This window comes from Theobroma umbraticum, unplaced genomic scaffold (assembly GCF_002168275.2).
Source record: "Theobroma umbraticum cultivar Fairchild unplaced genomic scaffold, ASM216827v3 scaffold_147.0, whole genome shotgun sequence".
NCBI lineage: Eukaryota > Viridiplantae > Streptophyta > Magnoliopsida > Malvales > Malvaceae > Theobroma > Theobroma umbraticum.
This window is the reverse complement of record NW_018397259.1, coordinates 2547007-2567207: the sequence shown is the minus strand read 5'-3', so window position 1 is coordinate 2567207 and position 20201 is coordinate 2547007. Positions and strand designations below refer to the sequence as shown.

General features: G+C 34.7%; 3 protein-coding genes and 1 non-coding gene across 4 annotated transcripts; 1 reads left to right on the top strand and 3 right to left on the bottom strand.

The window, feature by feature from the left end:
- Positions 1 to 5584: 5584 nt before the first annotated feature.
- On the bottom strand, positions 5585 to 7575 carry LOC110415595 (cytochrome P450 93A2-like). The gene is made up of 2 exons (XM_021427293.1): positions 6647 to 7575; positions 5585 to 6465 (listed from the first exon to the last, which is right to left on the bottom strand). Exons 1-2 carry the CDS (start codon positions 7556 to 7558, stop codon positions 5815 to 5817), a joined length of 1563 nt encoding a protein of 520 aa, XP_021282968.1. The 5' UTR covers positions 7559 to 7575; the 3' UTR covers positions 5585 to 5814.
- Positions 7576 to 13073: 5498 nt separating this feature from the next.
- Positions 13074 to 15187, bottom strand: CYP712A2 (cytochrome P450, family 712, subfamily A, polypeptide 2). The gene is made up of 2 exons (XM_021427464.1): positions 14276 to 15187; positions 13074 to 13685 (listed from the first exon to the last, which is right to left on the bottom strand). The coding sequence occupies exons 1-2, from the start codon at positions 15185 to 15187 to the stop codon at positions 13074 to 13076; spliced, it is 1524 nt and encodes a 507-aa protein (XP_021283139.1).
- A 472-nt stretch (positions 15188 to 15659) lies between these two features.
- On the bottom strand, positions 15660 to 18324 carry LOC110415235 (3,9-dihydroxypterocarpan 6A-monooxygenase-like). Its single transcript, XM_021426820.1, has 2 exons — positions 17400 to 18324; positions 15660 to 16576 (listed from the first exon to the last, which is right to left on the bottom strand). Exons 1-2 carry the CDS (start codon positions 18309 to 18311, stop codon positions 15938 to 15940), a joined length of 1551 nt encoding a protein of 516 aa, XP_021282495.1. The 5' UTR covers positions 18312 to 18324; the 3' UTR covers positions 15660 to 15937.
- Positions 18325 to 19798: 1474 nt separating this feature from the next.
- Positions 19799 to 19881, top strand: TRNAL-UAA (transfer RNA leucine (anticodon UAA)). The gene has a single exon. It is a non-coding gene; the product is annotated as a tRNA-Leu (tRNA).
- Positions 19882 to 20201: the final 320 nt, after the last annotated feature.

Below are 20201 nucleotides of genomic sequence, written 5' to 3'. Positions count from 1 at the left end.
ATCATTTGTCACATGACACTAACGTAACATACTAATATATTATAATTAATTATAACTTGATATGTTAATATGACATGATAACATGATCATGTGATATTTTTTACTTTTCACATCCATGTCATGTCAACACCATGTGAATATAAAATGACAAATGATATTTTAATTAATAGTAATAAGTCAATTATTAATTATAAGGGTTAATTTAATCTAAAAAAATTATAAAGGCTTACTTCAACACTCCTCCTTAAGGTTTACTGTGCAGACCCCCAACAATGATCTAAGCTTTTGAAATCTTGATGTTGGCTGTGCCTTGGGAAAAATATCAGCACATTGCTCATCAGAAATGCGATGGCTGAACCTCACCTCACCGTTATTCTCTGCCTCTCGAATGGTATGAAACCTCACATTGATATGCTTAGTTCTACCATGACTTACTTCAAGTCTTGAAGGAATTTTCCAAGCCATATTGGCTGATTTGAAGCAGCTACAGCAACAATGTATTCTGCTTCAACTTGAACCCACCCATAACCTGAAGTACTTTTGAAATCCATAATGTCACAAGCATAGTCACTATCACTGTAGCCAATCAGGTTAATTTCATTCAAATGTTTATAAAGCAAACCAAGGTCCAAAGAACCCTTCAGATACTTTAAAAGTCTCTTAGCAGCTGATAAATGCTGAACAGTTGGACTATACATGAATGTTGATAAATAACTCACTAAAAACATAATGCCAGGGCTTGTGCCACAAGAATAAAGTAAGCTACCAATTAAACTTCTGCAAAGAGAAGGATCAGTGAGCTTGGGAGAGTCAGCATCATTCAATTTTTCATTTACAACCAGTGGGGTTGCAACTGGTTTGCACTTGTGCATGTTGAATCTTTTTAACTCCTCAAAAATGTAATTTTTCTGACAAAAGAAGATGCCTTTGCCACTTTGATTAATCTGAAACCCCAAACAGAACTTCGTCTTCCCTAAATCAATCATTTCAAAATCAATTTTCATGCCATGCCAAACTTGAACTGAGTTAGAAATTTTCTTTCATGACCTGTAACGAACAGGTCATCGACATATCGAATGAAATGATCAATTTTATGTGATCATTGACCTTCAACACATATAACGTGGGTTCATTCATACTCCTGCAAAATCCTTTCTTCACCAAGTAGCTGTCAATGGTGTTGTTCCATGCTTTTGGAGCCTGTTTAAGACCATACAAAGCTTTATGCTCATGGCAAATTTCTTTAGGTGAGCAATAGTTTATTCGTGTTTCAATGCTTGTAATTTTAATTCTGATTTCTCTGTTCTATAGTAGTAAATTAAGGTGATGCCTGCTGTAAGTCAAATGAGGCCTAAAATTCTCCGGTTGAGTGGTCATAATACACATTTGTACATTAACTACATTATTTCTAATGGCAATGATGCATATACATTTTTATTGGATTATGATAAGGCATACTGAATCCTATTGCAATTTTCTTCTAGAAAAAAATCGTACTATATGAAAGGGGGACCAAAATTGATGTGTATATATTATTTCATGATGAGTCGAGTTACTTATATTATGTTTCATGATGGAAGTGGACTAATTTGGCGGTCATGATTGATATGATTCCGTTGGATGGAGGTCATTTTCTTCCTGCATCAGATATGGATGATTGATGGGAAGGCCGACAGCAGTGGTCCATGAGATATTTGTAAACTACATATGACGGAAGCTCAAACGTATTCAGAATTGTATTTTCTTGGATATTCATATCAGTTGTTTCATCTGAGTAGGTGCTTTTGCTGATTTTATTCCATTCTCAAATCATTTTCCAGGATTTGTTTACAAAAATATTTGATTCGTCAAAGTTATCCAAGGGTTTATATTTTAACTTATTTTGCCTCGTCTTCCTTACACAGTTCATGTAATTGGCCTTTAGGTTGTTTTCTCATCTCTTTCAATGAAAAAGTTAAAGATTTGTCTGGCAGCGCTGACTGAATGGCTTAGACATGGCTGAAGTCTAAGGCCAATAACTTCACTTCTTGCGTATGAACATGTTGAATAAACGTACAATGATAGAAACATTATTTTCACCTTGTTAATGCCATACCATGAAAAAAAATTGAATCACTTGAATAAGTTTCTCTCTCAAGTCGAGGAGAAATGCAGAGCCTGCATTTTGTTTGATCTCTGCTGATCTTCTTCCTGCTCCTCTTGCTTTCTTAACATTCATAAACTTTTCATGTGACTAAACTTGACTAGCCATCTTAACATTAGAATTACCTTTGCTTGCTTGTTTGATGCTTGTGCCATTATTTGTATTGACATCAGTCTCACTTAATTCTCCTATAGAAACTGAATTGGGAAATACTGTACCGGAAGGGACATACAAGAGACATAGTTAGCTTCTTGATCCTTTCAGGGTAAAAATATCACACTGATAATACAGACTATACTCACTGTTACATTTCCTAACAGTACCTGAACCACAAGAAATCATTGGATTCTCACAGGGGATAAAAAGATATATCATTTAAGATGTTGCAGGGTGCAACGGAAGACGAAACCACGAGAGGTTGGAAAATCTCTTTTCAAATGCATGACAACCTTGGAACACTGAATATGCTGACAATTACAAATGGGTGGCTAGGCACTTCATGTCCACATTTTTAGTTACAGTACTTTAAAATAGGTGAGCCTTCAGAAACAGAATGAACTATTCGTTAGGAAAGCAGAAACAAGATCCTGCTTCTGTTGCAATAGAAAAAGAAAAAGTACAAACAAACAAAAGTAAATTGAATCATTTGGTATACAAAAATTCAGGTTTAAAGACTTGCCATTGTACTCCAGCAGCAACATAAAACATAGCAGTCTGTATCCCTTAAAATTTAATTGATTGGTACTTTTACGTTTCAAGGAACAGGACTATGCTCATACTCCCCTGTCAAACACAGTTGGCCGCCTAAGGATGTAAAAGAATTAACAGCTTCTGCTAGGAGAGAAGAAAGATTCATTTAGTCATTGAAAATTAGAAGAAAAGAAAAAGGAGAGTATAATAGACAAGCTAAGCTTTATCCCTATTAGAGATGATATTGCTTCACTGAAAGATAGTTACATATCAAACTAACTGATAGCATTTATCACCAAATGTAATCTTAATACAGATTGCAGATTTTGAGCACCTTATCCAGACTGTATATATTGGATCATATTATTAGCACACTTTACATTATTCTAGAATATGGTAGTCTTCTCAAACTCTTGTGCAGTAAACTTAAATAATACTATCAACATAAAAACATCCAGATTGCAGAGGAATTAAGACTTTTGAGCATTGATACATGGATTTAGATCGATGGTGTACACATGTCCAGAAAATGTTTCTAACAGAAAAGCATATAATACATGACATAACCACATCTTGATTAATCAGATTGATGGTGAAGAAAGGATGAACAAAAGCTTTTCTGGAAAAGAATGAGAGAAATTTGAAATACTGAGAAAAACAAAACAAAAGAAACAGAGAAAAAATTTGAGAAGAGAAATTATGATCCAAAAAGCACGGATCTCAGTTTCATATTTGTAGTTATACTTCAACAATAACAACATTTCCTAGATTTTAGTTTATAGAGACTAAACCGGATCTAGGAAGGTGCGGCACTCAAAACAAGAAGCAGCTCAACGGTAAATTGAAGAAGAAATAGACATGGTCGTTGGCCTTACAATAGACTATAAAAGAAATGTCAAAATGGCACTCTAATGGCGCGTATAGAAATGTCATTTAACAACAAAATGACACAAGATATAAGCGTTGGACAACCAGCTTCTTAAGTCGAGAATGCTACTGTTTTGCACCTGTACACAATGGAGTACTAACAGCCTTACATCTGCTCATGGTGAACATGCTAAGCAACTCTTTTGCACATTTCTTCTGATGTAGAACAACCTCACCAGTAGATTGTATAACTTCCATTCCAAGAAAATAAGTCATTTCACCCAAGTCTACCATTTCAAACACCTTCTTCATTTGAGTTTTAAACTCAATCAAATATTTACCTTCAAGACTAGTAATCAAAAGATCATCAACATAAAGTACTACAATGAGTAAAACAATACCATTCTCTCTCCTCACATACAATGTTGACTCATTTATACTCCTCTAAAACCCTTGATCTTTGAAATGATCATCAATTCGAGTATACCAGGCTCTTGGAGCCTGTTTCAAGCCATATAGTGCCTTGATAAGCTTGCATCCGTTCTTCTCTTACACCCTACTGCACATAACCTTCAAGCTGCTCAATGTAAATGTCTTCAGTAAGAATGCCATTCAAGAAAACTGATTTGACATCAAAATGATAAATTCTCCATCCCTCCCTTGATGACAAACAAGTAAGCATTCTTGTTGTGTCATGTCTAGCCACCGGAGCAAAAGTCTCTATATAGTCAACCCCATAAACTTGAGCATAGCCTTTAACCACCAGTTGAGCCTTGTATTTATTTACAAAACGATCAGGATTTAGTTTGGTTTTATAGATCCATTTAGTTTGTATTTATTTATTCAGTAGGTCTATCAACAAGTGTCTGTGTTCCATTCTTGATAATCATCTGCACTTCAGCATCCGTGGTTGATTTCCAATGATCTTCTATGTTTGCTTCCTTAAAACTTGAAGGCTCAACCAAGGCAACATTGCATCTACTGTATATATTTGCTAAGCTCCTTGTGCCTCTTATAGCTTTACTTTCATCCTCCAAGTCAAAGCCATCATCCAAATCATTCTACTGTACCACATTATCAGCTACAGTAGTGAAATCAAACTGATCAGCACTTGCATTAGGCTAATTCCAACTTTGACCTTTATCAAACACCACATCCTTACATACAAATACCTTCTTCAATTCAAGATCATACAACCTGTATCCTTTTAAGACATCACTATAGCCAACCAACATCGTTGCAACAGACTTTGGATCAAACTTTATCCTCATAGCATTTGGAACCTTAGCATAACATATGCATCCAAAGGTTTTTAGGTGAAACATTCTTGGTTTGTGATCAAACCACATTTCATATGGGGTTTTGCTACCCAAAATTCTGGTATAAGCTCTGTTCAAAAGGTAATTAGTTATATCCACAGCTTCTACCCAAAATACCCTTGGCATATTCATCTGAAACAGCAGGCATCTTCCCACCTCAATTAGAGTTCTGTTCATTCTCTCAACTTTTCCATTCTGTTGAGGGTTATAAGGAATGGTTAGCTAATGCTGAATTCTTAAAGATTCAAGATATTGCTCAAATGCTGTTGAAGTATACTCCTTGTCATTATCAATTTTTAAAGTTTGCACTTTCTGAAGACGTAAGAAGCTTTGAGAAGAGAAAATTTGAGAGGAGAAATTATGATCCAAAAAGCACAGATCTCATTTTCATATTTGTATTTGTACTTCAACAATAATAACATTTTCTAGATTTTAGTTTATGGAGACTAAACCAGATCTAGGAAGGAGCAACACTCAAAACAAGAAGCAGCTCAACTGTAAATTGAAGAAGAAACAGACATGGCCGTTGGCCTTACAACAGACTATAAAAGAAATATCGAAACAGCACTCTAATGGTGCGTATAGAACCACCAAATACAAAACTAAACTAAACGACACAACTAAGAGTGTTTTGAGCACACTCATTTAACAATAAAACAACACAAGATATAAGCGTGAGACAACCAGCGTCTTAAGTCGAGAATGCCATTGTTTTGCATCTGAGAGTCTTCTTCTACCTTTAAAGCTGGTGCTTCCTGCCAATGACTCCAGCAAATTTATTTCCCAGATTAAGTATTATTCTTCAAGAGATGGAAATGGACTGAGCCTGGCCACAGGGAAACAAAGCAAGTCATTAGCCCTAAGGAGAGTCATTCCATCCGTCTCTTCCATGTCAGCTCTACCATTTCCTCCATTCCCTAGGTTCCATTCAAAGCACTGTATCATACAACCAAGGACAGTTGAGACAATGCTTAGTGCTAGTGAAGCTCCAGGACAGCTTCTTCTTCCACTCCCAAATGGCAAAAGATTAAAATCCTGTCCCATTACATCCAACCACTGGCTCTTCCCTTGCCACTCTTCTCTGTTAAGAAACCTCTCTGGCCTGAACTCTAGGTGGTTTTTCCACTGCTTTGTGTTCCTTCCAAGTGACCATACATTAACATAGAGACGGGTATCTGCTGGGATTTCATAACCAGCAATAACACAGGCTTTAGTTGACTCTCTTACAATGAATGGGCCACTTGGATGAAGCCTAAGTGTTTCTTTTACTACTGCTTGGAGGTAAGGCAGGTTGGCAACATCTGATTCCTCTAATATTCTCTTCCTTCCAACCACAGAATCAATCTCTTGTCTTGCTTTCTCTATAACATTTGGGTTGTTGATTAGCTCTGCAAGTCCCCATCCCATAGTTGTGGAAGATGTGTCCGTGCCAGCCCCAAATAAGTTCTGTGCAGTTCAAACCGAACAAGTTAATTTGTATACTCTCCAGTTTTTTCATTTCAAAACTATTAATATTTAAATTAGAAGGAATTATGTTATTTGATCTTGATATAAATAAAATTATCTGAAATAATTACATTAAAATCAGCATAGCTATGTGCTTGAGTTTGCGTCAAGTATTCATTACCAAAATGAAGGCCTTTATGTTTTCCCTGGTCAATCTGACCTCTGCGCTCTCGTCTTCATAAATATCAAGCAAAACATCAAGCAAGTCTTTCACTGTATCACCTTCGTTCCCCATTTCTTTCCTCTTCCTCCTCTCTTCTTCATGCTCTTTTATGATCCTCTCCATCATAGTATCATAACGGCGGCGAACTTCTACTAGTCTTTTCCTGAAACCCTGCAAGTCCAAGTTCTTACAAAACCAAATAACATCTGCCAAATTGAACTTTGTGCCAAGCCCGTTCATCTCTCTCATCATGTTCCTTATTTCGTTTGCTTTGTTCTCATCACCAGAACATCGATAGCTGACTGTCATTCTGGATATTGTGTTATTTGTCAAAGTCATAAGCTCCGCTACAACATCAATAGGCTCTCCTTTGTCAGCTTTCTTTTTGGTCATTTTCAGGAAGGACCTTATCTCTTCACGCCTGATTGGAAGGAGCTTCTCCAGTGTCCGGGGCCCCAGAAGTTCAGACATGCAAAGCTTCTTCATCAACTTCCAACGTGGTCCATAGGGTGCCGTGGAAAAATCGGATGTGCCGTAGGTAAGGTAATCGAAGTTGGCCATTTTAGGGCGGTCTAAGTAAGAAGCTTCATTAGTTTTCAGGAATTCTTCTGCTATGTCCGGGGACGAAACAAGAACGCAATGTTTTGAGCCAAGGTAGAAGGATACTATTGGTCCATAGCGGGTGGAGAGCTTGTGAAGACCTTGGTGAGGTATAGGGCGAAGAAGGTGGAGATGTCCAATGATTGGTAAGGCTGGAGGGCTAGGTGGTCGTCGACCCTTTGCACGAGTCTTTGCAAAGATGGCTAAGAACAAAACGATGGTTGCTAGGCATACAGTGACAAGTATAGCATGATCTCCTAAATCAGACATAGTTGAACTTTCTGAAAGATGACTGACTGATGGTAAGAGCTATGACAGGGTGACAAAAAGAAGAGATGATATAAATAAGGATCATGGTATTTTCTACTAAGCGTAAAACAATTTGCTTTTTGGTGAGGGAATTCGAAATTCATTTGACTCCACACGTTTGGACCATGTGAAATAATGTTGATGTTTACCTTATGTATATGTAGTACTTATTCAGTTTTTTTCTAAACTAGTCCATGCATAATCTACACCATTAAAGTAACCATGCGATAAAATAATAGAAAGTCTAATATTGACTTGTTTATGGAGGCTTTCCATGGACAGCAGAACCTAAACCTTAGGACTTGTCCAAATATTTGCTCAAACACCCTAACCTCTTGTAGATTAAAACGAGGTAAGTATTTTTTATAAATCAAATTTTAATTAAAGCTTATTATTGTTTCATTATAATAAAATAACAATATCTGATGGGCCAAACTCGGCCACAGACTGATCAAAACGAGCTAAGTTTGCGGGCTTATGCTGATTGCCTGGCTCATGATCAGATCTACTTGTTCATATTGACAAGTTTCAATGTAATTTTTGTATCACTTCTTGTATATAATTTCCCACCTTAACCCGTTTTTCTACTCACAGACACCACTATTCTACATTTAAATAGGTATTTCATAGCTACTTATTACACGTTAGATTATGATCTTTTCCTGCAAGTAAATAACAATATGTGGTTTTTTTTTTTAATTCCATATTTGTTAATGGAATGAAATTAATAAAGTATTTGGGTCAGTCAGACGATTAAATACAGTTGCCATGTCAAATTTCAAGGCGTAGATGGTTTTTTATATCACTATTTTGTACAGTTTCAAAAGCACATATAGATCATTTCTTTGTTTGTTTCAATATTCGATATTATATATTGATGATGGATATGCTTTTGTCATTACTCAAATCTAAAGGATCGAGCCCCTTCGGCTTATATATAGCCAAATTACATTTGATCTGCTTTTTGTAATTATTATTAATTAATTCATGTTGTACAAAAAATTTTAAATCAGCATGCTAATCGGGGACCAATGTGGATTTCCCTAATGGATTTGTTGACTCTGAACTTTGTAGAGGAACAAATAGATTTTCTTATTTATTTATGTCTTTTTCAAAAGCTCACTTTCATTACTTGAAATTTGAAAATAATCCCATTTTAAAATTTTTGGTTTTATAACTTAATTTTGGAAAACAATGTTTAGAAGATCAATATTTATAAATATTATTATTTTGATTACTCAATCTTATAAAATAATAATTTTTAGGGTAAAATATCTAGACCTCTTAACTTTTAATTGAAATTTCACACAAATCTATTAGTTTTCGAAATGGATACTTCATCTTAAAAAAACATATTCCACTGAACATATAGATTTAGTCATTAGTCAACTATTAGTATTTACCTTAGTTTGATGATGTGACAATATCTAAAAGATAATTTTACCGTTTATTAATTTTAAAAATTATTATTATATAATTTTTTTAAAAAAAAAAACAGACTAGAGGAGGGGAGTACTAGATCTAATGCTTCCAAGGCAATGGAGCACCAAAACGATGCTCCGATCTCTTGGGAGCACATGCCATGGGTGGTCGACCAGTGAATGGGAGCATACTGGTTAGCCACATTATTTGAAGAAAAAAAAATGAAAAGACAGAGAAAAAGAGTATTTTAGTTTTTTTTTTATATTTTTTATTAACAATATTTACACTTTTGAATTTTATTATCTATTTCAAAAATTAACAGACCAACGTGAATTTTTTATTAAAATTTAAGAAGATTTATGTATTTCCTAATTTATTGTTACATTTTACATCGCCATTCATGTCAACTAAGGGTGTGCATGGGTCGATTTTGGGTCGGTTTTTCGTCAAAACCAACCAAAAATTTTTGGATATAACCGACCGAACAGCAATGATGTAAAGTCGATTTCAGTCGGGACTTAGAAAGCGGGGGGGGAATCAGGTCGGGACTCGCTGGATGGGGGGGGGGGGGCGCGGGAAATCAGGTCGGGACCCACGGGAGGGTGGGTGGCCGGGGGGGAATCAGGTCGGGACTCGGGGGAGGGGGGCCGGGGGGAATTAGGTCGGGATTAGCGGAGGGGGAAGGAGTTAGGTCGGCGATGGGGGGAATTAGGCGGGATTCGAGAGGGGGGGAAGGAGTTAGGTCTGCGATGGGTAGGAGTTTTAGGTCGGGACTCAAAAAGGGAGGAATTAGTGAGGTCCGGGGCGGGTCGCTGAGGGCCCGATGGGTTTTTTTATTAATATTTTAGTCGGTTTTTCGATCGATTCGGGGAGGAAGGAGTCCCCCCCGACAATCGACTCGATTAGCCGACGAGACCAATCGAAGCAACCGACGGTTGTTTTTTCAACCATCGGTTACAATAACCGACGGTGGCGGTAGGTTGGGCGGTCCCAACCGACCGTCGCACACTCCTAATGTCAACTATTCTTATCACTTGGACACCATAATAGCAACTATTGATGGCATGTGGATATGTCCACATAGAAAAAAAAATTTAATTTTTTAAAATAATTTTATTAATATTTGAATATGTTTACTTGATAAAGACATCATGATTATGTCGATTTATTATCTTTTAACAGTTGAGTAATCACAATAATAATATTTATAAATATTAATATTTAAAATCAAATGATCAAAATAATGTTTAAAAAAATTAAGTAATATGAAAGTAACTTACTTTAAACCTTTTCAGGGATGTTGTTTTATATATATGTCAATCTTGATAGAAACTGACCATTAAAAACTACATCAGAACATTTCTGGTGAGAGGAAATTGTCTTTATTATTCATTTTAAAGAGAAATTATAGCTAATCCTATAATAAAAACAATATTCTTCAATTTGATGTAACTCCTGTCAATTTTGCTTTCTAACACACACGTCATCTTGTTTGCTTCTTCCATTGGAAAAATATAAACATGATGTACCTACATTATTTAATAATTAGAAGATTAATTAATTGATTGCAAGCAAAATTTTCATTTATTTGGAGTTTAATTTGATGTGCCGTGAAAACTTCATATTTCTCCTATGAGCATTACATAATTAAGATGTCACAATCAATACATTGCATAGTCATCAATTAATTAAGACTGTAGAAAAAATGACACTGGTCCCCTTTTTTTTAAAAAATTTTTGGACGAAACATTGGTCCCAAATTGATATGGTATTTAATTTCTTTTGGTACAGAAGGGAAAATATTTATAAAAAAAAAAAGAGATATAGTGAACCATTAATTGGATAAAATGACAATCTTGATACAAAGACTCTTTAAAATTTAATTATTGTATGTGTCAAGCATGCATGGTCCCCTTGGTATGATTTGGCCATAATGAAATGTATCAATCTACTTGTAAGGCTAATGGGCTGGTTGGCATAGCTTAGTGAAAATGTATTCGAGTTTGATGTAATGTAGGACGAAAGGAACTAATTTGGCCAAAAGCTTTTGGACTTCCAAAATAATTTCCAATAGTTTTAAATAATTCCTAAGGTCATTAATTAATTCTATATATTCATAGCTTCTCGAATTTTTCTTCTATGAATGAGACGATTGAATAAAATATGCTATGCTACCATAAGCTTTATTAGCGGTCCATGGAGTCTAAAGTGGTCCAGAAAATCTTTACAGACGTATGTAATCAGAGTTGCATTATTCGATTTATTTAATTTCTTTTTTTTAATGATGATCATATAAGACATTTGCTGTCTAATTATTCAATCTTTACATAATTTTCTGAGATTTGGAAACATGATTGGTACGTTTAATATTTTCTCTTTATTGACAAACAAATAAAATAAAATAAAACACAAAGCAATCAATATTAAAGACTATAGATAAAATATGTAATTATTTTAAATAAAAAACTATATGAATCTATAATACACTGATGTAACTCATTAATGTAAATGAGAGCAAAGGAAACGATAAGAACTATTCCAAGAAAATTTTATCCACCCAAACATCCAAAAGCCAAAACTATTTTTCTTTTCCAAGCTTAAACCCACAACCCATTAAACCCTAAACTAATCCCAAAATCGAAACTTGCCTCTAGATATTAAAAACTCTGTTGGTTGATGGTTTTATAATTTATTTTTCGTCATTTGTCTTTTGTTTTTAATTGTTTATTTATTTTTTACATTTGTCTTTTGTTTTTAATTAATTTATTTATTTATTACATTTTTTCTATTATTTTACCATACAAAACAAAAACATCAACAAATGAAATTAAAATTTTTTCATCATGTTCTCATCTTCATGTATGATGTCTTCAATTTTTTTTTTTAATTTGAGAAAAAAAGGATTCGAATTCTACTCTTTAAATAAAAAGATCATACATCAAACAATGAATTAAATGCTCAGATGCGTATGATGTCTTCAAATTTGATATAGATATATAATATATAGTAGATGATAGGTTTCATATATTTATGTAATATAATAACATAAATCATACCTTTAAATCTTACAAATTAAAAAAAAGGCAGTAGGATTAACTCTTCTCTTTCTAGTTTGCCGTTTGTATTGGTTGTGTTTGGCAATTTTCATATACTCCATCTAGTAGTGGTGACAATTGGACAAATAGGATTCAAGCCAGGTATTTCAAATTTGATTTATTTTAAATTTAAATTATTTGAATTTGATGGTTGATTTATATAGATTTAAATCATTTTAAATTCAAGTTGTTGACTTTTTATATGCTTTAGGACATCAACTATTTTGGGATTCTTTTGTACTCTAATTGTGTTTGATGTGTCTAAGGCGTGGGAGATGGTTCCGATCCCTACATCCGGTTTTTAATTCTTAGGGGATTATTTTATTATTTTATTTCCTTTTTGTATTTTGTACTAATTAGTTCAAGGAATTGTTTCTTTGAGCATCAAGCAATAAAATTACGTAATTTTTTATAAAAAAAATCGTTTTAAATTCAAGTTGTTGACTCTTTTAAAAATGCAATTGAATTAAATTTGAACATATTTTTAAAATTTAGATCATTTCAAGTTAATTTTTCAAATTAATCAAATTTGAGTTATTTCGAGTTTGGACCAATCAAGTTTAAGCTATTTTTATATCCAGGTTATTTTGGATTCATATGATTGATTTTTTTTATTTAATATCAAATTAAATTAAAATTCAAACAAGTTGAACAAATCTTTCGAATTTAATTCAAGTTTGTTAAACTTTATTATCTAAGGCACCTTGTATTATAAGTTTATGTTTCAGAATTACACTAATATCTCTTAAACTTAATATGATGACCTTCTTAAAACTCTAGTGATAGACGTGAAAGAAAAATTCACTCAACTTACAGTGTCTGATGTGCCCTTAATTAAAATTTACAAGTGAGACGCATAATTCATAGGGCAAGATATATAGTTAGCTCCAGTCAGCTCCTTGCCCTTAGCACTAGCATCAACAACAACTTTGCACAAAACAAGTTATCAAATCTTGGCCCTATGCCTCAAATGGATCAAAGCGGGTAATGGGATAGCACACAAGGGGGAGTGCAAATGCCCCTGAATAACCAGCCCCACGTTCAGCATCGGTTTTCTCCCCATCCTTGACTTTCCAATCAAAGCATTGTATCAGGGCTCCAATGGTTGCATGCATCACGAACATAGCGTGTGATGCACCAGGGCAGGTTCTCCTTCCACTACCAAATGGAAGGTAATGAAAATCCTGACCCTTGATTTCAGTAGAGTTGTCTAAGAACCTCTCAGGCAGGAATTTTTCCGGTTCCTTGTATACATTTGGATCCCTCATTATCTTGTAGACGTTGATGAAAACCCTAGTCCCTTCCTGGAGATCAAAGCCAGCGATCTTGCTGTCTTTGATGGAAAGTCGGCGGAGTAAGGGCCCTGGAGGATGTAGCCTTAGGATTTCCTTGACTACAGCTTGTAAGTAAGGGAGTTTTGGGGCATCATATTCTTTGATTAGTCTATTGTTCCCCGCAACCGAGTCAATCTCCTCTCTAAGCTTTTTGAATATGTGGGGATGATTGATAAGCTCTGCCATTGCCCATCGTATTGCTGCTGCTGTTGTATCCACACCAGCCATAAATAGTTCCTATATCAGACATGAATGTTCAATCAGCATTTTTTTTGTTGCTTTCATATGATAGGATGAATAGCAGTAACACAACAACGCACTGATATTCTAAAGAAAAAAATCAGTGGAGGTCTTGAGTTACGGTCACTCCTCCCCAACTTAATTAACCATAAAAATGAAATTAATATCTTTTTACCTTTGTTTTTCGTATGGCAGAAATTGATCAGATTAGATGAAATCTCATCATTACATTGGATATGTCAAAGGCTTAAAGCAGAAGTGGATTGATATTATCATAACAAAAAGAGAAAAAAAAATGTATTGAAATCACTCTGAATTAGAACTCCTGGTGGCTGCTAAATAAATAAGATGATCTTCGGGAAAACAGAAGGACAAAAAGTCCTAGTTTAGCGACCATGACTTAAATTGATAAGTTTGGATTGAAGTTGATCTTTCTGCTAACTAAATAATTGAAAAACAGCTTGAACTCAATAATAAGATTTAGCCTAAGACTAAGCTTATCAACTGCAACTGAAACTAAACTTGAACAGTAATCAATATTCTGAAACTATTCTTCTCAAGTAAGAAATTGTGCAAGAAGTAATTACCAGGAAAAAGTTCTTGATCTGATCCCTAGTCAACTTCACTTCAGCACTTGTGTCTTTGTAAGTCTCCAACAAAATATCCATCACATCTTTCTCTTGATCATTTTCGCAATTCTTCAACTCGTTATCATGATAATCCTGCATAATCTGCTCCATCAGCTGATCATATCCCTTTAGACTCATTTTCAGCCTCTTCCCATTTCCAAAGAGGTCAAATTTCTTCAAAGGACCAAACACTTCACCAAAATGAAACTTTGCCGCATATTTCATGCTCTCTGTAATGAATTTTCTGATCTCCGCTGCTTGATTAGGATTCTTCGAGCATCTCCTTCCCATTGCCATTCTGTAAATCATGTTATTTGTCAAAGCTGTTAGCTCTACAGCCAAGTCACATGGCTCTCCTTCTTTAGACCTCTTCAGCAGCGATTTTAAGAGCTTGCTTGTCTCTTGCTCCCGAATATGGATAAACCGATCAAGCTGTGAACCTGTAAACAGCTTAGTCATGCATAATTTCTTCACGAACTTCCAATACGCTCCATAAGGAGCATTAGTAAATGAACTGTCTTTATATATGTGGTAAGTTGTCGGACCAGATTCAAACTTGGAGGCAAAATCAGTGTCAAACGTTCGCAATATTTCTTGAGCTGATTTTGCATCGGAGGCAACAACAAAATTAGTAGCTCCAACGCGTATCTGCATTAAGGGACCATAGCGGTTGGCAAGAGCTTCAAAGGATGTAGGTAATCCGGATTTTAACAGATGAATGTGACCGATGATGGGTAGAGCTGGAGGGCTGGGTGGATACTTGGCTTTGGACTTGAAGTTCCTGAAAGACTTAACCAAGAAATTTAGCAGAAGAGTAGATATGATCAGGATTAAGAAATGGTAGAAGTAGTCCATGACTGTAGGGGCCATGAAATAGTGGTATGGCAGATGGAGAGAAGTAATTTTGCATATGGGGAGGTTGGCGTATCAGACATATATAATTGGACTTAGCTATCAAGGCAGACACTGTTAATCCAAGAAATGACAGGCACCGACCCACCCACCGTTTAACCACAATTTTGTTAATTATCAAGTGTAATGGATACCTGCTCTCCTTCCAGTTCTAATCTATTTAATGTATGTTCTTACTTTATAATCTTATTATTAACTTAAGAGCCTAACGTTTAATCCAGATAAATCATTCAAATAAAGAAATTTTGGAAATAGAAATCCTCTGCCCCTCCTCTGTGCTTTCTTCTTCTTGGATGTGTTAGCTTAATATTTAGATATTGTAAAATAAATAAAAGCTAACTCTGGGTTTGGCAAGCAGGACAAGAAGAGTATGCTTAAAAAGCAGACTATCCAAATGACTGTTCATTGCATCAGAAAATAGACTTACTGCTGTTTCAAGAGAGAAAAAAAAGAAACAGATTAATGATAGAGTGTGTTCCAATCAAATATAAGCTTACAATTTTTCCTGTCCTAGATTACTACACTTTTGGAGAGTATTCCTAAGAAACCAGGAATACCTCATTTGATAACCCAGACATTTCCAAACCCAAATCCATACAAGCTCTAGGAGCTTGCAATCATTTATTTAATTACTTCACACTGCCAACAACAATGCTTGGAACATTCAGAAACATTCTACTTTAAATCTCCACTTTACTTTTACCATTTTCATTTCTGAAATGGATCAAAACGTAAAACAGGATAACACTCCATAGGAAGTGCCATTGCGCCGGAAAAGCCTGACCCAACACTTATATCAACCTTTTCCCCATCTTTGGTTTTCCAATCAAAGCATTGAACCAAGGCACCAACTGTCCCATGCGTAATTAGATAAGCATGCAAGGAACCAGCGCATCCTCTTCTACCACCCCCAAACGGAAGGAACCAAAAACCCTGGTCCTTGATTTCCATCAAATATTCCCCATTGTTTTCTCCTGATGAGTTGTACAAAAACCTCTCTGGAAGAAACTTATCCGGGTCACTCCAGGCTTCCGGGTGACGCATAATAGCGTAGGCATTGATTAGCACTCTATCCTTGACCTGGAGGTCGAAGCCATTGATCTTGCAGTCTTTGGTGCATTCCCTATGAAATATAGGCACCGGAGAATGCAGCCTTAAGGTTTCCTTGGCGATTGCTTGCAAGTAAGGGAGGTTTGGCACGTCTGACTCGTTAACTAGCCTGTTGGACTTCACAACTGAATCAATCTCTTCCCTTACCTTCTTGAAGACTTTCGGATGGTTGATGAGCTCTGCCATGGCCCACTGTATGGCTGCGGATGAAGTGTCAATGCTAGCAATAAACAACTCCTGTCACATATTTGCTGTAATTAGTAATAAAAAATCTTCTTAACCAAAACTCAGTGCTCAAGTAACAATTAATTGCTGCTCAATTCTTGGTTAAAGAAGTTAAATAACTCCCCAGCTCGAAGCAAAAGAGTGGAATTGGATTCAAGTAGCTATCAAACATACAATTCCAAAAAAAAAACAAAAACTTTCCCTCTCCCAAATGTATTGTCTTACTCATCTTTTATACTTCATAATCATACACCATATGTAAATGTTTATCCTTTTTCCCTTCATGACTCCTACATGGAAATGATACATACAAATTGTCCCCGCTAGCTACACTTCATTTTTCTATTTTTTTTATTTTCTTTGATTTTATTTTTTGCACATTAAAAAGCATCAGTTTTAGCTGAAAATTCATAGAGCAAAACAGGAATAGCATGCAAAAAAAAAAAAAAGAATTAGTAACTAAATATCAGGATTAATCTCAAAACTAATACCCAAGTCAAAAGACCACTCAATTATTTTAAAAGTTTGAGTTTTCAAGCAATGGATTAAAAATATTTATTTTTAAAATATAATTACTCACAAATGATTATGATATCAGATTGTTTGACCAAAATTTTGACACAAAGAAATTAGCTTAATTAATTTTAAGAAAAGAAAAAGAATGAAAATTAGCTAGAAAACGGCTTTGAAATCTAAATAAAAGTTGTTTGTGTGTATATATCACTCGTAATTTCCTTTCTCAAATGATAGAATAATGCAACTATACAACCCAAAAAAGTCAGTTGTGGTTAACCATCAATACAAATCAATTACATATAACTAATTAAGAACTCACAAGAATGAAGTTCTTGATCTGATCTCTTGTTATCTTCAGTTCAGCATTCTTTTCTCTGTAAGTCTCCAACAAAATATGCATCAGATCTTCATTTCCCCCACCAATATCCACCCTATTTTCTTCATAATCTTTGATGATCTCTTCCACTAACCTATCATACCTTTCAAGTGCCTCTCTAAGCTTTTTCCCATTTCCGAAGAGGTCAATTTTCTTCAACAAACCATGCACTTCATTGACTCCTAGCTTTGCAGCAAGCCCCATTATCTCCACTACCAACTTCCACATCTCGTTGGCCTCATTCCCACCCTTCGAAAATCTCTTGCCCATTGCCATCCTGAATATCAAGTTGTTGGTCAAGTTGGCTAACTCCGCACTCAAATCACACCATTTCCCCTCTCTAGACCTCTTCATCAATGATTTCAGCAGCTTCATAATCTCCTCCTTTCGGATGTGGTTGAACCTATCCAGCTGTGGCCCGGAAAAGAGCTTTGTCATGCAAAGCTTTTTCATGAACCGCCAATACCTGCCATAAGGGCTGGTGATGAAACCAGCATCTTTGTAGATGCCGTACTCAGCTGGACCAAATTCAAACCTGGATGCGAACTCACCGTCATGGATTCTCAGGACCTCTTTCGCCATGGCGGCATCAGAAACAACAACAAAGATAGATTGGCCTATGTGTACGCGCATGAGGGGGCCATAGCGGCGAGCTAGGGTTTGGAAAGACTTGGGCAATGAGGAGCTTAGGAGGTGGAGATGGCCGATAATGGGCAGAACTAGAGGGCTGGGAGGGTAGCGGACGGAGGATTTTGGTTTTGTGCATAGTTTGATGAGCAAATAAATGATGATAATTGAAATAATGGAAACGAAGATAGGGTTGCTACAGTGCAACAACATAGTGCTTGTGGCCATGGCAGCAGGTGCTATTGCTAATGAAAGACAAATATAAATTTTCATCGTACTAAAGGTAATTAAAGCCTTACATATATATGGTATTCCTTATCATCGTCATGCAGTATAATATTTCAATAATTTATTAATAATATATTTTTGAATGATTTTTTTTTTGTACATACCTAAGTAAATTGAGTCATAAAATGAAGTTACCATCTCTAATCTCATAAATCCCACCCTTCACATTTCAATACTTTAAATCTATGATTTTCAAATTAAAATTTCAATTATACCGTTAACCATTTAAATATCCTTATAAAGAGAAAATAAACTATAGAATTATTTATCATCAATTACTGAGTAGTGATTTTGTTTTTTAACATTTAATTCAATAATTAATATATGATTTATCTTTTTTTAATAGAATTTAAATCTCGTCTTCCCTCAAATAAAAAACATTTGAATTTTATTCTTCAGAACATAAGGAATTAATTATATCTTCACCCAAAAGAAACTATTATTTTATCAAACTTTATGCATGTATGAAACTCTATCATGCGGTCACGTGCCCCCAGTATACTAAAATCATATCAAGTACATGATATGCGACTGTGATAGTTTGTTAATTAAAGCTTGCAATTGACTCACTTGAATCTCGATTCCCTAGGACATGGGGTTGCAAGTAAACGAAGATTATTTGAAGGGGAATTCGATGATTGCTTGGGCATAGTTCATAGCTTCCATACATTATAATAATAAATTACAACAATGTTAGAGTTCGAATTTCTTAACGCCTTGATTTCTGGTTCAATATTTAATTTGTTGATTCAAGGAACCAAGCACTAACTTTTGATTTCCTAGGATCTGATCTCGCGGGTGAAACCATGAATAATTGGTGCTACAATGTTAATATATATATATATATATATATATTTATTATAAGTATGAATTGTTTTTCCCTTTTGAAAAGTCAATGAATTGAAGCTGTCATCTCCAAACATAATTACTAGTTCATATTTTTACACCTTTTAGCAGTGTATATATATAGAGAAAGAGAGAGAGGAGGGATTAAATTACATTAATATACAATTAATTGGTATTTTATTCTTTTTATAACTTAGTATCCTATTAATATTTTAACAAACCAACTGTTAGATTTAATAATCTACTTGGGCTTGTTATATACTTGGGCTTGTTATATACGTAAATTTTCATGTCAATCCTATATATTTATCATATCAATTGTGAATATTGCCTTCATATATATATATATATATATATATATTCAAATTAAGATCAAAATTTTATTATATCAAAAAATTAGGTAGATATTTTTAATTAATTTAAAATTTGGTATGCATGATCGACGTGAATAGAGTATGAAATCCAATGCTTAGATCTACCAAAAATATATATAGTATAAATAGATATGAGAGGTTGTTAAACTAAATTAAGTTCAATGCTACCTATTCTAAATCTATAATAATGCGGCCTAAGAATCAACAGCAGGTTTGCCCGAGAGGTTAAGGGGGAAGACTTAAGATCTTCTGTACATAAGTACGCGTGGGTTCGAACCCCACAGCCTGCAATGATTTTTGCATCAATTAACCATAAGCTGCAACTTGCAACTTGCTTACCATCTAGTCAATACCCTTTCTTTTTTTAAGTCTTTAGTTCATTTTGACTTGATTTTAGAATATTGACAAATCGAGATAATTTTTTGTAAAAGTAGATATGATCTTGAGCACGTAAATAGAATAATAAGTAATTTTCCTTTTTGTCTCAAAACTTTCACTTCTCACTTTTGCTTTCTTGATATATATATATATATAAATAAATAAATAACACAATCTTTTTTTTTTTGATAAACACAATAATGTATATATACTAACGTACACAATACAACCT

What these genes read in the sequence shown, in the direction of transcription:
- LOC110415595 (XM_021427293.1), bottom strand. Translation starts at nt 7,558, where the DNA reads ATGTCTGATTTAGGAGATCATGCTATACTTGTCACTGTATGCCTAGCA. An exon ending in ACATAAAGGCCTTCATTTTG is followed by an intron (nt 6,466 to 6,646) that starts GTAATGAATACT and finishes TGAACTGCACAG; the next exon opens with AACTTATTTGGGGCTGGCAC.
- CYP712A2 (XM_021427464.1), bottom strand. Translation starts at nt 15,187, where the DNA reads ATGGCCCCTACAGTCATGGACTACTTCTACCATTTCTTAATCCTGATC. An exon ending in AGATCAAGAACTTTTTCCTG is followed by an intron (nt 13,686 to 14,275) that starts GTAATTACTTCT and finishes TGTCTGATATAG; the next exon opens with GAACTATTTATGGCTGGTGT.
- LOC110415235 (XM_021426820.1), bottom strand. Translation starts at nt 18,311, where the DNA reads ATGGCCACAAGCACTATGTTGTTGCACTGTAGCAACCCTATCTTCGTT. An exon ending in AGATCAAGAACTTCATTCTT is followed by an intron (nt 16,577 to 17,399) that starts GTGAGTTCTTAA and finishes AATATGTGACAG; the next exon opens with GAGTTGTTTATTGCTAGCAT.